The sequence below is a fragment of the Equus caballus genome, chromosome 8, assembly GCF_041296265.1.
Source record: "Equus caballus isolate H_3958 breed thoroughbred chromosome 8, TB-T2T, whole genome shotgun sequence".
NCBI classification, from domain to species: domain Eukaryota; kingdom Metazoa; phylum Chordata; class Mammalia; order Perissodactyla; family Equidae; genus Equus; species Equus caballus.
This window is the reverse complement of record NC_091691.1, coordinates 11471124-11484284: the sequence shown is the minus strand read 5'-3', so window position 1 is coordinate 11484284 and position 13161 is coordinate 11471124. Positions and strand designations below refer to the sequence as shown.

The following is a 13161-nucleotide window of genomic DNA, read 5'->3' as shown; positions in this document are numbered from 1 at the left end:
ACCCTGGACGTGTCCTTCTCTTCTCTGGGACTCTGAGTGGGGTGGAGCAATGTTTCTGAGCTAGGGGACCAGCTGTCCTGGTTTGCCTGGCACTTGCTGCTTTTAGCATGGAAATCCTCACGTCCTGGGAAGCCCCTGGTCCCATGCGCCCTGGGACGCACCTCATTTCCTCCAGGGCCACTCAGCGCCTGTTTGGGTTGTTCAAGGGCCACCTCACTGTGGGCCCTTGAATAAGCCCTTCAGACTCTCCAGGCCCTTCTCTGCTTTCCAGCCGCAGAGCGACAGGTTTCCTCAGTGGTCCCTGACTGTTTGAAACCCAGCTTGTGGCTAGATTTAAAATTCCGTGCCTGCGCTGTTGAGCCAAGCTCACCTTCTCCTCTAAAATGTTCTTTGGGCACTTTTTTTTCCTCTCAAGATTTTAGTTTAAAAAATAAAGACTTCTAAGAGGAAACGCAGATAGAATGAATCCTTTTGTGTTTGGCTGTGCACAGATATACCCTGCAGCCTGTGTGTATCTAGAAACGTGTAATTTACAGAGTGCTTCCTCTTGATAAATCCTCGCTATGGTCCTCTGAGGAAGGTGTGCCCAGCCTCCCTTTTGCATAGGAGGACATGAGGCCCAGAGAGGTGCAGTAAGTTACCCAAGGTCACACAGGAAGTGAGGACAGAGGCAGGATTTGGACCTCTTGTAACTGAGAGGTTGTTAGTTTTGTGGTTTCGACACTGAGAATCTGGGGGCGAGCAGGAATGTGGATCGGGGCTGCCACATCTGAGTCGTGACGCCTGGGACTCAGATTCCTGACTCCCACAGGTGGGAAGAGAAGCCGGGGACTGGCCTCCATCAGCGATCAGGGCTCCTTAACATGTCCTGGGTTTCCCGCCAGGTCCGCTTACCAGCTGGAGGAAGCACTGAGGATGCGGGGGGCCTTTTCTGGGTCCTGGATGAGGAGGTCCGGGTGGAGGGCTCGAGTGACAGCGTGGTGCTCGAGCGTCTCTGTGCTGCCTTCGAGAAGAAAGGAGCTGGGGCTGACGGTAAGGAAATAAGGGGGGGAAGGATGCTGAGTCCAGCCTGGGAGTTGGAATCTGTCCTTGTCAGTTGCAGAAAAATCCCTGACAAGGCCTGCACTGGAGGAGGGGAGGGTCTGAGTGCAGAAACGTCTGTGCGCGTACCTGTGTGCCTTTATTCATTTCTGCTATTCATTCGTGTATTCAACAAACGTACGGAGCAGCTACTGTGTGCTGGGTACGTTGCTGTGTGGTGGTGAACCAACCTGATGTGGCCCGAGTCCTCCAGGAGAGAGGATGGGGGATGAGGCCATGGAGAAACTAACAGATAAGCACATACGTGTCCAGTGAGCCTGAGATGACAGACTGTGGCGCTTGGCCGTGTGCATCAGGCAGACTTAGTTTCTCAGGGGACCAGGGGGCACTCGGTGGAGATGTACGTGGGTAAATCCAACAAAGAAGGGGGAACACGGTGCAGGACAAGATGGAGTTGTTGTCTGGGCTCAGGCTGCAGAGGCCTTTGCAAACTGTGCCGAAAACATTGGTCTTAATCCCAGAGCATTGAGAAGCCGTGGGTTCTAAGCAGCGGGAGACACGGCCAGATGCATGTTCTGGAAAGTTCACCCGGGCTGCAGTGTGGAGACACGGCAGGAAGGTGACCAGCGGGTTGAGGGAGGAGCTGGCCTGGCCCCGGGATGGTGGGCTGACTCGGGAGGGATTTAGGGGGTAGGATCCACGGCACGTGGTGATGGGTTGTGTTGGTGGGAGGGAGGAGGGGAGGGGAGATGGAGGCACGAGCTGGATCAAGATCAGAAGCCATGGGATCCGGCATGAGTCGGCCCCAAGTTCAAGTCCAACCGGCTGTACCTTCATCAACGTGACCCTGAGTGAACCTCGAAAAGTCTCAGGTGGTGTCCTTGAACAACGGGGGTGGGGACCCGCTTCACCGGAATTTGTGCTACGACGGTTGGGTGAGAGGATGTACGTGGGGGGCTCCGCTATTGGCTGCCAAGTGTTGGTGATGAGGTGAGGCTGCTGATGGCGAAGAGGAATATTATCCTTGTCATTTGAGGAGGTGGAGGGACACTGTCTGTACTCCATGCAGGGCCCCGTGCACAGAGCTTTGTGTATATCGTCCAGACGAATTCTGTCACACATTCGGAGGTCGATATTCTTACCCCCCAAGAGGAGGAAACGGAGCTCCAGAGAGATGCTTCTAGATGTGCTTGTCCAAGATCACTCTGAGGGGGAGTGTCAGTGTCAGTGTCAGATTCACAACACGCTGGGTCTGGATCTAAACCTCTTGTGATCCCCACCCCAGCGGGTGCCCTCAGGCATTTATGAAGGCAGATACACCGAGATCTTACGCTTGGTGGTCAGGTCCTGGGCCCATTCATTCATCGGTTCATTCGACAAATATTTATGGACCACCTAATATGGAGCCGCCACTGTCGTAGGCAGGGAGATACGTCCCGGAACAAAACAAATATCTCCCCCCAACCCGGGGAACTGATGTCCTGGCAGGGGAGATGGATGATAAGACAAGTGGATCTGGAAGAAGGAGATTGAGGACCACGATTCTGGTTGAGGTCGCTATTGAGGGTCGGCAGAGAAGATGGGCAAGGACTCAGCCCCGGGACATTCCAGTGTCAAGGGGTCAAGGACAAGGCGAGTGACCAGCAAAGGAGACTAAGGAGGAGCGGCCAGGGAGGGAGGAGGGACGCCGGGGGTGTGTGGCATCCTGGACGCCGTAGGAGGAGGGAGGGACCAAGTGATTTCAGTGCTGCCGTGGGGTCAGGTGAGGCGTGGCTGAAGAATGGTCGTTGATGTGGCTGCGTGGAGGTCACTGGAGATCAAGACAGGTGCAATTTCAGTGGCGCATCCGGGTGAACGTGTGACTGGAGTGGTTTATAAAAATTAGGAGAAAAGTTGGAGAAAGACGTATGACAGCTCAGTGCTGCTGTCCACCGGGCTGGCGATGGCAGCGTCCTCCACCCTGGGGAGGGACCCACCGAGTCCTCTGTCTGGGACATTCAAGGAGCGTTCCTGTGCTCGAATCGGGACGAGATTTTCTAAGCAACAGCATCATCTGCTGGTTCCAGCAGCTCTCCTTGGACCCAGCTCAGAGCTCTGCTGCCCGGATTACTCCCAGAGAGCTTGGCTGTGCGAGCGACTGGCCCGGGGCCAGCCTCTCTGCCGGGCACAGGAGGGGCAGGGTTTGGGGCTCCCCGTGCTGTTAGGGGCCCATAAAAATATTTTCATTTCTGTTCAAAGCAGGACAAAAAATGAACTTTGAGGTCAAATACAGTGTTTTCATATATATATATATATATATATATATATATATATATATATATATATGTTATGGGCCAAATTGTATGCCCCCCCCAATTTATATGTTGACATCCTGACCCCCAGTACTTCAGAATGTCACTGCATTCGAAGACAGGGTCTTTAAAGAGGTCATAAGTTTAGCTGAGGTCCTTGGGGTGGGTCCTAATTTAATGTGACTGCTGTCTATATAAGAAGAGGTTAGGACACGGACATGCACAGAGGAAAGACACAGGGAGACGGCAGCCGTCTGCAAGCTAAGGAGCGAGGCCTGGGAATGAAACCAACCCTGGGACACCCCGATCTTGGACTTCCAGCCTCCAGAGCTGTGAGAGAATAAATTTCTGTTGTTTAAACCCTCAAGGTAGTTTGTTATGGGTGCAAACTAAGACGAAGTCTTTATGTATGATTAATATGAATCTGTTTTTATATCAACAGTCATGAAATGTAATTTTTAATATTTTTTTTTTATGGAGGAAGGGACCCATGAATGCAAGTGTCTAGGGCCCAGGAAAGTCATAATGCAGCCTGGGCGTCCCTCACCCCCAAGGGTCCTGGGGCTCATCTGGACTCTGGCAATGATACTTCTGTCCTCTGAAGGTCACCTCTGTTCTCTGCAGTATGTCTTCCCCTTTACCAGCCGGTGAATGAAGATAGAGGAGCTCTTAGCCCAAGCCAGGCATTGTGGGCTCCACTTCCCCTCTACAGTGGGGTCACTGAGGCCTCGGAGTGGCCAACGACTGATCAGGGCCCTGTAGGCACCGAGAACAGAGGGGATGGTGGCCCTGGGAGGCCTCCCTCCAAAGGCCAGGCAGACCCCCGGCCCCTCTCCAGGCTGTGAGAGGGGCCCCCTCCTCAGGGAATGATACCAGGACCCAGCAAGGGAGGGATTTTGGGGGGTGGTGATGGAAGAGGGAGCTCACCCAGATCCACAGGAAGCCGAGCCCTGACAAGCCCAGGCCTCAGACCCCAGAGACCTGCCTGGGATCCCTCCTCCATGGCTGCGCTGTGATGTGTGTGACTTCTGGGAAGCCGCGGCCTCTGTCTGTAGAATGGCCACACCCACCTCCGGGACTCGTGCGAGAACAGAAGAGCTAATGGGTGCCAAGAAGCCTTAGCACATCCTCCTCAGGCAGAGTGATTGTCCATTGCTCCCCCTCAGAGCCCTTCCTGACCCCTGTCTGCAGCTGTCCCCCCACAGCTCCCTGGTCTGTCCTTCAAGGCTCTTTCTGGGCTCTGGAATGTTCCGTTATCTCTGTGCCTTACTTGCTCCGGTTCCCCGATGACCCTGTAGCCCCCGAGGGTGCAGAGCGTACCTGCTGTTGTCCCCTGCTGTCTCCCGGGGCCTGGGACACGGCACGGCCTCTGTGGGTATCTGCCACTTGCCCCGCCCTGCTCCTCCCTTGCTCCGTTCCAACCACACAGCTCTCTTTGGTGCCCCTCGAACACCCCAAGCACGCTCCCACCTCAGGGCCCTCGCACTGGCAGTTCCTTCTGCCTGGGACGCTCTTCCGCCACGTTTTAGCACCACTCACTCCCTCGCCTCCTGGGGGGCCTGCCGACCACCTTGCGTAAAAGAATAAACCGCCCCCTCCGTCCCCCCGCCTGTCTCCCTTCCCCACTCGCTTTCTCTTCCCCGCTGCAGCCACCCCCTCGGACGTCACGCCTTCGCCCTCACGGGAAGGTGGGCTCCGTGACGGCGGGGGCTGCCTGGTCCCCTCTGTGTCCGCAGCCCCCGGCACGATGAGGGGTGCAGCGCATGCCTGATGCAGCATAGACGGATATGGGAAAACCCAGTGACCCAGAATTGCATGAACGCACATCTCAGAGGGAATGCGTCTGGATCCTGACTTTTAGGCAAAAGAGACAAAGAGCGGAGGCAGAGGCAGAAGGCGTCTTGCGGGGTGTAGCTGGGGCAGGAGGGGGTTCGGGTAGATTTGGGGCCCCCTCTTCTTTTCCTGTGAGGTGCTCGCCCCAGACACCCCGAGCTCGGAGGCTCTCCGTCCCCAGGGGAGAGATGCTAGTATATCTCTTTTGCTGCTGACGGAGACACACACATTAACTCAGACATTCTGGGTAAAAAATAAAAAGGTGTTTTGCCTCTAGGGTTTTCTGATGAGCTCTGAGTTAATGAGGACGTTCCATCAAGCAGAGCGCATGGGGTTTCTGGGTAACCCAGCACTGACTGTCCCCTGGCACCTAAGGTGCGTTTGCTGGGCGGCGGGCCGAGCAGGGGGCTGGGGCCGCCCTCACGGAGCCCAGGCCCAGTGGACGGTCAGGTGGCAGGCATTCGCAACGCAGCCGTGGCGGGTGAATGTCCGGGGCAGAGGGGCGTGGAGGAGCCCCAGTCTGGGGGTCAGGCTCCTGGGGGAGGTGATGGCGCTGAAGCCACAAGAGAGATGTTGGGTGAGGCTCCGTCTTACAGACGTTCCCGGGAGCTCCTGACGGCAAAAGCAGCCTGTGAAGTGCTTGGATGAACAAAATGGGTGTGAAACCCCCTCCAGGAGGAAGGAGGGAGGAGGGGGTGGGGAGGCCTGCGTCCCGGGGACTCTTTCCCAGGACGGTTCCTGGGAAACGTGGCATCTCCGTGTACTGGGCCACCACCCTGGAGGGGACAGGCTTTGGGGCCGGCAGACCTGTGTCCTCATCCTGGCTCTGCCCCAATGTGCTGTGCAACTTTAACCAAGCCATCTCATGTCTCTGAACCTCAGTGTCACTTTCTGGAAACCAGCCTGGTGACGCTCATGCCACGGACCAGAGCGAGGACTGAATGACATCATGCGTGTCCGGCAGAGGCTGGTGGGGGCTCAGCAAACACGAACGCCCTTTCCTCTCTCTGTCCTTGGTCCCCCTCCAATGCTGTAGGGGTCCTCATTCAATTCAGAGCCCAGCCCTGTGCTAGCTGCTGGACACAACGATGAGGGGACACAGCCCCTGCCCTCAAGCTGCTTCCAGTCCAGCACAGGGAGGCAGCCCTGAGACGGAAGCCTGCAGCGTTGTCCGGGCAACGTGGACGTGGGTGCCAGAGCCTAGCACGCGCTTTGTCACCGTGCTCCCTGTGGGGTGCTTTCTCTCCCGTCGGAAGGGGTCTCCTTGAGGGCAGGGGCTGTACGGCTGTGACGGGCTCCTGGCAGGCTTCTGATGCAACGACCCTTCACTCAACTAGAAGTGCTCCTTTCTGGTGACTTCAGTTATCCAGAACACAGAGGCCATCCCGGAAGTGAGCACAAGGACCCCCCAACCAGCCAATCATGCAGCAGAATCCACGCCCTTTCTCACAGGAGGCCTGCAGGCTCTCAGACTGCGTTTCTTTTGTATGGAATTCCAAGAAATGCTGGTGCCTCGTTTCCTAGTGCCCTGCAGTGTAGAGGGAGCAAATCAGGACTTGGGGGAGGGGCTCGAGACCCCAGTCCGCGCAGGTGCGTTGATAATAGCGGGCTTGGAAAGCATGGAAAGATCCTTCAGAATAGATGCAAGAACTGAATCAATGCTGGCGCTCCTGATAATAATTGGTCAGCGGCCACTGCTCTACTGGGAGCATCACTGCAATTAGAGGATTATAATACATACTCAACAATTCATTCATTCGTTTGTTCATTCATTCATTCCATAAGCCCTTCTGGATGCCATTCGTGAGTCAGGCATGATGCTGAACACTGAGAATGTGGAGATAAGCCCTTTGTGACTCTAGAACACCAGCAGAAGGTTAAATGCAGGCAAAGGAGTGATGCCCACTATGGCTCTTTGAGTGACGGCTATGTGCCAGGCCCTGCGCTAAAATATTTCACACACGTTCTCCCCTTAAGCCTTATGTCGCCCTGGGAGGGATGCATTATTGAATCCACGTTTTACAGAGGGGCAGACTGAGGCTCAGAGATTTCAGTGGCTTTGCCCCTGTCACACCGCAATAGGTGATAGAGTCAGAATTTGAAACCAGGTCTTGTCTGACTCCTGGCGCATTTGTTTCTCCCGTTCCATCCTGTGCAGCCAAGTGTCTGCCTGCAGCTCCCGAGAGTATCCTGTGCATTAGTTTGGTTGATGGTATTCAAGATGATTTTAGGTGGCACATGAATAAATATTTTCAAAATATGTAATGATTATGTATTTACCTCCATGAATATTAGAAAATAAATCTAGGTGGCACACCAAACCTGCAATATATTTCTTCTTTTTAATGGATTTACTTGTAAAATTATGTGTTGATTTAAAGAAAACATTAAGTCAATGACAGCCCAGGGGTTAGCTGGGTATGGCAATAATCGTGAAGATCGTCCGCCCTGGTGATGTTTGGGGAAGCAGGTATCCTGGACTCAAGAAAGCGCGGCGGAGTATGATCCACTCTGGAAATAATGCGCACAAACGCACAAAGCCAGGGAAATGTGGGTGCCCAGAGCCGGCAGCTTTAGCGGTCTAGAAACATATGAAAATGGACAAAGTGTGTTCTTGCTGATGCCACGCGATTGCAATGTCCCCACCGGGCCCCCGTGCTCATGTGCTGTGTCTGTTTTCAGGGATGTCGGCCCTTCGGACCTGTGAGCAGCCCCTCCAGTGTGAGATTTCCCACCAGCTGGGACGGGACCCCGTGCGCTATGACCTCACAGGCTGGCTCCACAGAGCCAAGCCCAACCTCTCAGCCCTGGGCGCCCCCCAGGTCCTGCAACAGTCCAATAGGTGAGTCCCCAGGGCTGGGGACGGGTCAGGGGCGTCTGAGATGCTGTGGTTCCCTCCCCACCGGGACTGTGCGGTCACAACCGCTCAGGGAGTGAGGGCCAGCCTGGGAGCCCCTCCCTAAGGACGCAAAGAACCGTAACTGGAGTCGGAGCGGTGCAGCGTCTCCCTGAGGCCAGCGTGAGTCCAGCCAAGGAGAGAAGCTGACCTTCCGGGGAAGGTGGAACAAAACCTCAAAAGCTGTGACTTCTTCTTTTGGCTTTTTGCCTTTCATTAAGTCTCTGAGAGATCATGTGACTGCAGCGACTTTTATGGACGTCCTAGAACTAAGGGGTCGTAAATCCGAAGTGATCACATTTTGGAGCATTAAAAAGAGCTCACTCCCTTCCCTAACTGCTCTTCTCAGAAGGGCTGGCTGAGGGCTGGCGGCAACGTTGCCTTCAGTTCCGAGTTATTGGGAAATGCCCGATGCGTGTGTGTGCACGGTGATCCTCCCAAATTCATTGCTGGAATCCCACAGGGGCAGAGCTTGGGGACAAGAACAGAATCAGAGGCCGCCAGGGAGGTGTTGGGGGAGTGAGACTGGGGAAGGAATGACATTTACAGACCGCCCACTGTGTACCCGGCATCCGGGGAAATGCTTTACGAGTATCTTATTAATCCTGACAACAGCGCTGTATCCTTAGCCCCATTTTATGGATGAGAAAACTGAGGCCCAGGAAGTGAAGTGGCTCGCCTTTGACCACACAGTAAAATTGGGGCAGAGCCGGGGTTCAGCTTGGGTCTACGTGGTCCTGGCAGAAGTTCTCAGGACGTTATGGTCAGAGTTGATTAGAAACCGTGTCCAGAGCGGCTGATGGGCACACAGCTCTGGAAGAGAGATCAAGTCAGGGGATGGGCACAAGGAAGGTTATCGAGTGCACAGAGGACTGCGTGGAGAGCCGGGGCCTGGGTCAAGTCCTAGCCCTGCCCTTGTCACCGGGTGCCTGCAAACAGTCCCTTTCCCTCCCCCGGGCTTTTTTCTTCCTCCACCGTAAAATAGGTGTTCCCAGGGCTGGGCTGTAAGATGCCGTGGCTCCTGCACAGCCTTCGAGTCAGGCAGGTGTTCACGTTCTGCTCGGCCCCTTTCAAGCTGCATGACCTGGGCCTCAGTTTCCTGATCTGCGAAGTGGGAGCAATGACACCAAGCTTACGCATTTGGTGTCACGCTTTGGTGACTCGACCTAGCGGATGGCTTACGAAGGAGCCTGGTTCACAGCAGGCCCGCATCACACGTGCCGGCCCCGTGAATCCCCCTCCTGCTCTCAAACCCTGCTGCTCAAGCTGAGGGAGGGGTGTGGGCCTACGAAAGCGCCAGGCGATGCTTTATTGAGCAGGTGGCCTGCGAGTGAGTGAGGGGCTTTCTGGGAGGATGGAGCAGCTCGTGCAAAGTCTCGGCTCACGGGGGTGAGAGAGCATGGCAGGTCTGGGAGCGAAGCCTGTTAGGATGCCTTTCATGCTTGAGAGCCAAGCTGCGGTGATTTCTGAGAGCAAACCGTGCTGTTTCCTAGCCTGGGCTTCTGCACCCAGGAGCCCAGATTCTGCAGGACCGCTCGTTAACATTCCGGTTCCTGGGCCCATCTGGTCTCTCTTGGGGAGGGTTTTGGGGACCGACCTTGCTGGGAAGGCATCCCAGGAAGTTCTCATGCACACTCAAGTTTTGGTCAAGGACTTTTGCTTTACGTATAGGGAGCTGGGGCCCAAAGGGGACACGTGACTTGCCCAAGGTCACGCAGTCAATTGAAGACAGGTCTCCCAAACCTGCGATAGAAGGATCCACATGTGGGAGTCAGGGCTGTGGATGCGACCTCCCTGCCCTGTACCAGAGAACCCTGTCCTCTCCTCTCAGGGCTCCTGCGCCCAGGGGTCTCCTCCCGGCTCCTCCCTAGATTTTTATTTCAACGCGAGCGTATTCAAGCCGTTGTTCATCTGTGTGCTCTGCTGTGCATTTAACGACTTTATACGCCGTTGGCACGTTTGGGCACGACTCATTTTCTTGCACGTCTGGACAGTCAGCTTGGGCATAGAGGGTGATGGAGAACGTGTCTCCAGGGCTGGGGCCGGGGGTGCGGCCTGGCCTTGCGGGAGTGATGGACGATGCCTGCCTGCTTCCACCGGAGGCGATGGGGCAGTCGGGCCCCGCGTGGCACAGTAGGGTCTTCCCGGCCTTATTAAGTCCTCTTTGCCCAAACAAGAGGGCAGGCCCGCTCAAGTCTATCAGAGCCCTCGCCGACTAGTCTCAGAACCTGGACACTACAGGAGTGCCCTGGGACGACGCTGTCCACGCTTGGCATCAGGCCGGGCATTTCACGGATGGGTTGAGACCTGCCTGTGGGACCTGCAGTCCTTCATTCCTGCATGAGGCACGTAGTAGGCAGCTCTTACGTACTGGATCTGTTCTGGGGGTAACCGAGATGATTTTGCCCTCTGAGAAAGTGCAGGCTTAGGAGGTGTGTACCCAGTAGGAAGAAGGACGTTCTTAGGTCCGGGAGGGAGAGAGGCCTGAGGAAGGAGCTGGCTCTGGGCGGGAAGCAAAGGACCTGTGGATGAGCGGGAAGCAGCCAGGACGTGTGATGCGAGGGGAACGTTCAGTCAGCAGATCAGGCGGAAGCCAGGTGGACGCATTCCCCGGGAGCACCCTGAAGCCCCCCTCTCTTTCCCCTGCTGTCTGCCAGGGAGGAGCTGAGGAGGCTGTTCCAGGCCCGGGCCAAGCTGCCGCCTGTGTGCCGGGCCGTGGCAGGCCTGGAGGGCGCCTCCCCACAGGCGCTGCAGAGGAGCTGCGTCGTCAGGAGGACCTTTGCCAGCAGCTTCGCGGCCGTGAGGAGGAGAGCCCCGTGCTCGCAGATCAAGCTGCAGATGGTGAGTGGGGGCCCCGTCTCCGTGGCGCCCTGGCCTTCACCACCATGTGGCCCTCCCCCCTCCAGGATCGCTTAGCTCCCTGCATCCTCTCTGAGCTCCCCAGCGAGCCTGGAGGGGCGGGCCTCATCCCACGCTCCACAGTGGGGGAAACTAAGGCTCCGGGCAGCACAGAAACTTGGCCTCATCACACTGCTGGGAGGCGATAGACCCGAGTCTGAGGCTTAAGCCTCGGCTGCTCGTTACTGACTTGAGTGGCTTCGGCAGGTCTCAGGAACCCCGGTGACACTGTCACAGCCAGACCAGCCCCGCCTGCCTTCCTCTCCTCTCAAATGCCTCCATTTTCACCACTGGGCTCTCCTGGGGGGAGGCAGCAGGATCCAGCACTGGACGTAAATACGTTACCCAGACACATTAATCTAATAACAAAGAAGGGCGCTTGGGTTGGTTGGCGCAGGCTGAGACCAGAAGGGTGAGACCTGGGAAGGTTACATTTTCCAAAAACCTTATAGCATATTATACAAGAAAAGCCCTCAGACTAGATCCCGGGTTCCAGTCCACCCCTTGTGCTAGTGGTCTGTGTGACCCTGGGGCTATTTGTTTGCCCTTTCCGTGCCTCAGTTTCCCCATCTGTTACAAGGAATAATGGCCTCTTATTTCTCATGAGTACCAATCAGGCTGTAGATGTGAGGTCCTTGGTGGAGGACACAGGGGCCCCCAAAGATGCCCAGGCCAGGCTGAATGTTTGTTTGGGGAGTGTCCAGACCCCTGTCTGTCTCACCCCAAGACGGCTGGCCCTGACCCCCTCTCCTCTCTGTCCTAGGACGCGTTGACCAGCGTCATCAGACGGTCTCAGCTACACTTCATCCACTGCCTGCTCCCGGGTCCAGTGGTGGAGGGCAGGGGCGGGCAGGGGTCTTCGACGTCACTACAGCCTGGTGGAGACGAGCCCACGGCTGGCGGGCCCCTGCCCTTGGACATCCCGGCCCTGAGGGTGCAGCTTGCAGGGTCCTGCATCCTGGAGGCGCTGCGTCTGCACAGGGCAGGTAAGAGGCAGCCGGGGAGCGAGCGCTTGGCTCCGACTCCTGGGATATGCCCGCCCGACAACGCAGCCACGGGACAAGAGCACCAGCCATGTGCCTGGAGCTTCCCATGCGGCATCCTATTGACTTCCCAGCAGCCCTGTGAGAGGGGAGCTAGGATTACCCCCATTTTATAGATGAAGAAACTGAAGCTCAGAGAGGGCAAAGGACTTCCTGAAGGGCACACCACTAGGATCTGGCAGAGCCTGGATCTGGACCTGCCTCTCTCGGCGTCCACAGCCCATCATATTTCCTGAATTAGTATTGCACTCCTGGAAGGCTAGGGCTGTGTCTTACTCATCTTCCTTTCGTCTAAGGAGCGTCTAGCTTGGGATAGAGTGGCATCCCCACAATGAGTCATTTTTTGGTTGTCGAGATGCTCAGCCTGGTTTGGGAGATCCGTGTGGAAACAGGCGATGACAATACGATGTGCTGAGGGCCTGCAGCACGTGGGGATGCAAGAGGCACCTGGAGGCCTCGAGGAGGAAGCTCTGTGCTCTCGCTGGGGAGATTGGAAAAACCTCCTAGAGGGTGTAGCATCTTTGTCGGGTCTTGAAACAAAGCAAGCAGCTCACCTCTGGGGGCTGAGGGGAGAGGGGATGCTGGGCAGCGAGATCAGCTTCTACAGAGGCAGGAGGCATGGAAGAGCCTGGGTGTCCGGGGAACGGGGTTCAGAATGTGTACGGCAATTGTGGGAGAGGAGGCTGGGGGATGCAGCAGGAAGGCTGTGAGAGCCGCCTTTCGGAGTTTGGCTTCTGCAGGTCCAGCTGAGGAGATGATGGGGCGGTGAGGGGAGAGAAAAGTGTTTTCATTACAGGAGCGAAGCCTCTGTCTTGTATTTTAGAAAGCAAGCATGCACCGAGGTTTCCACCCTTCGCTCATCTTATGAACTGAGTTTGGTCTGAATCCTTCCCATATTTTCCTGCCTCTCAGACCCCGGAGGCCACCATGTGGATTCCCCTCCTGGCAATTAGAAACTACTCAGGCTCCTTCTCCGCAGAGGGTGGGGTGGCTGGGGCTGGGGGGCAGTCTAGGTGGGCACCTGGTGTTTAATGTCTCTGTGGTCACAGTCCCCATCTCCTCCCACCGCGTTCATAATGGAACCCTGGGCACGAGGTGCTTGCTGGAGAAGCTGGGAGCAGCCAGAAGCAAAGATGAGACCCTCACTCCTCTAAGGGTC

General features: G+C 56.2%; 1 protein-coding gene across 2 annotated transcripts in view; it reads left to right on the top strand.

Moving 5' to 3' along the window:
• MYO18B (myosin XVIIIB) overlaps window positions 1-13161 on the top strand; it is a 250529-nt gene that overhangs the window by 79490 nt on the left and 157878 nt on the right. For both annotated transcript variants that reach the window (XR_011441307.1, XM_070275312.1), the window contains exons 17-20: window positions 885-1032; window positions 7848-8007; window positions 10719-10902; window positions 11723-11945. Coding sequence is in view for 1 of the 2 variants with exons in the window: in XM_070275312.1 (XP_070131413.1) it covers window positions 885-1032; window positions 7848-8007; window positions 10719-10902; window positions 11723-11945 (715 nt within the window). In the remaining variant the exon portion in view is untranslated. The remainder of the gene's footprint in view (window positions 1-884; window positions 1033-7847; window positions 8008-10718; window positions 10903-11722; window positions 11946-13161) is intronic.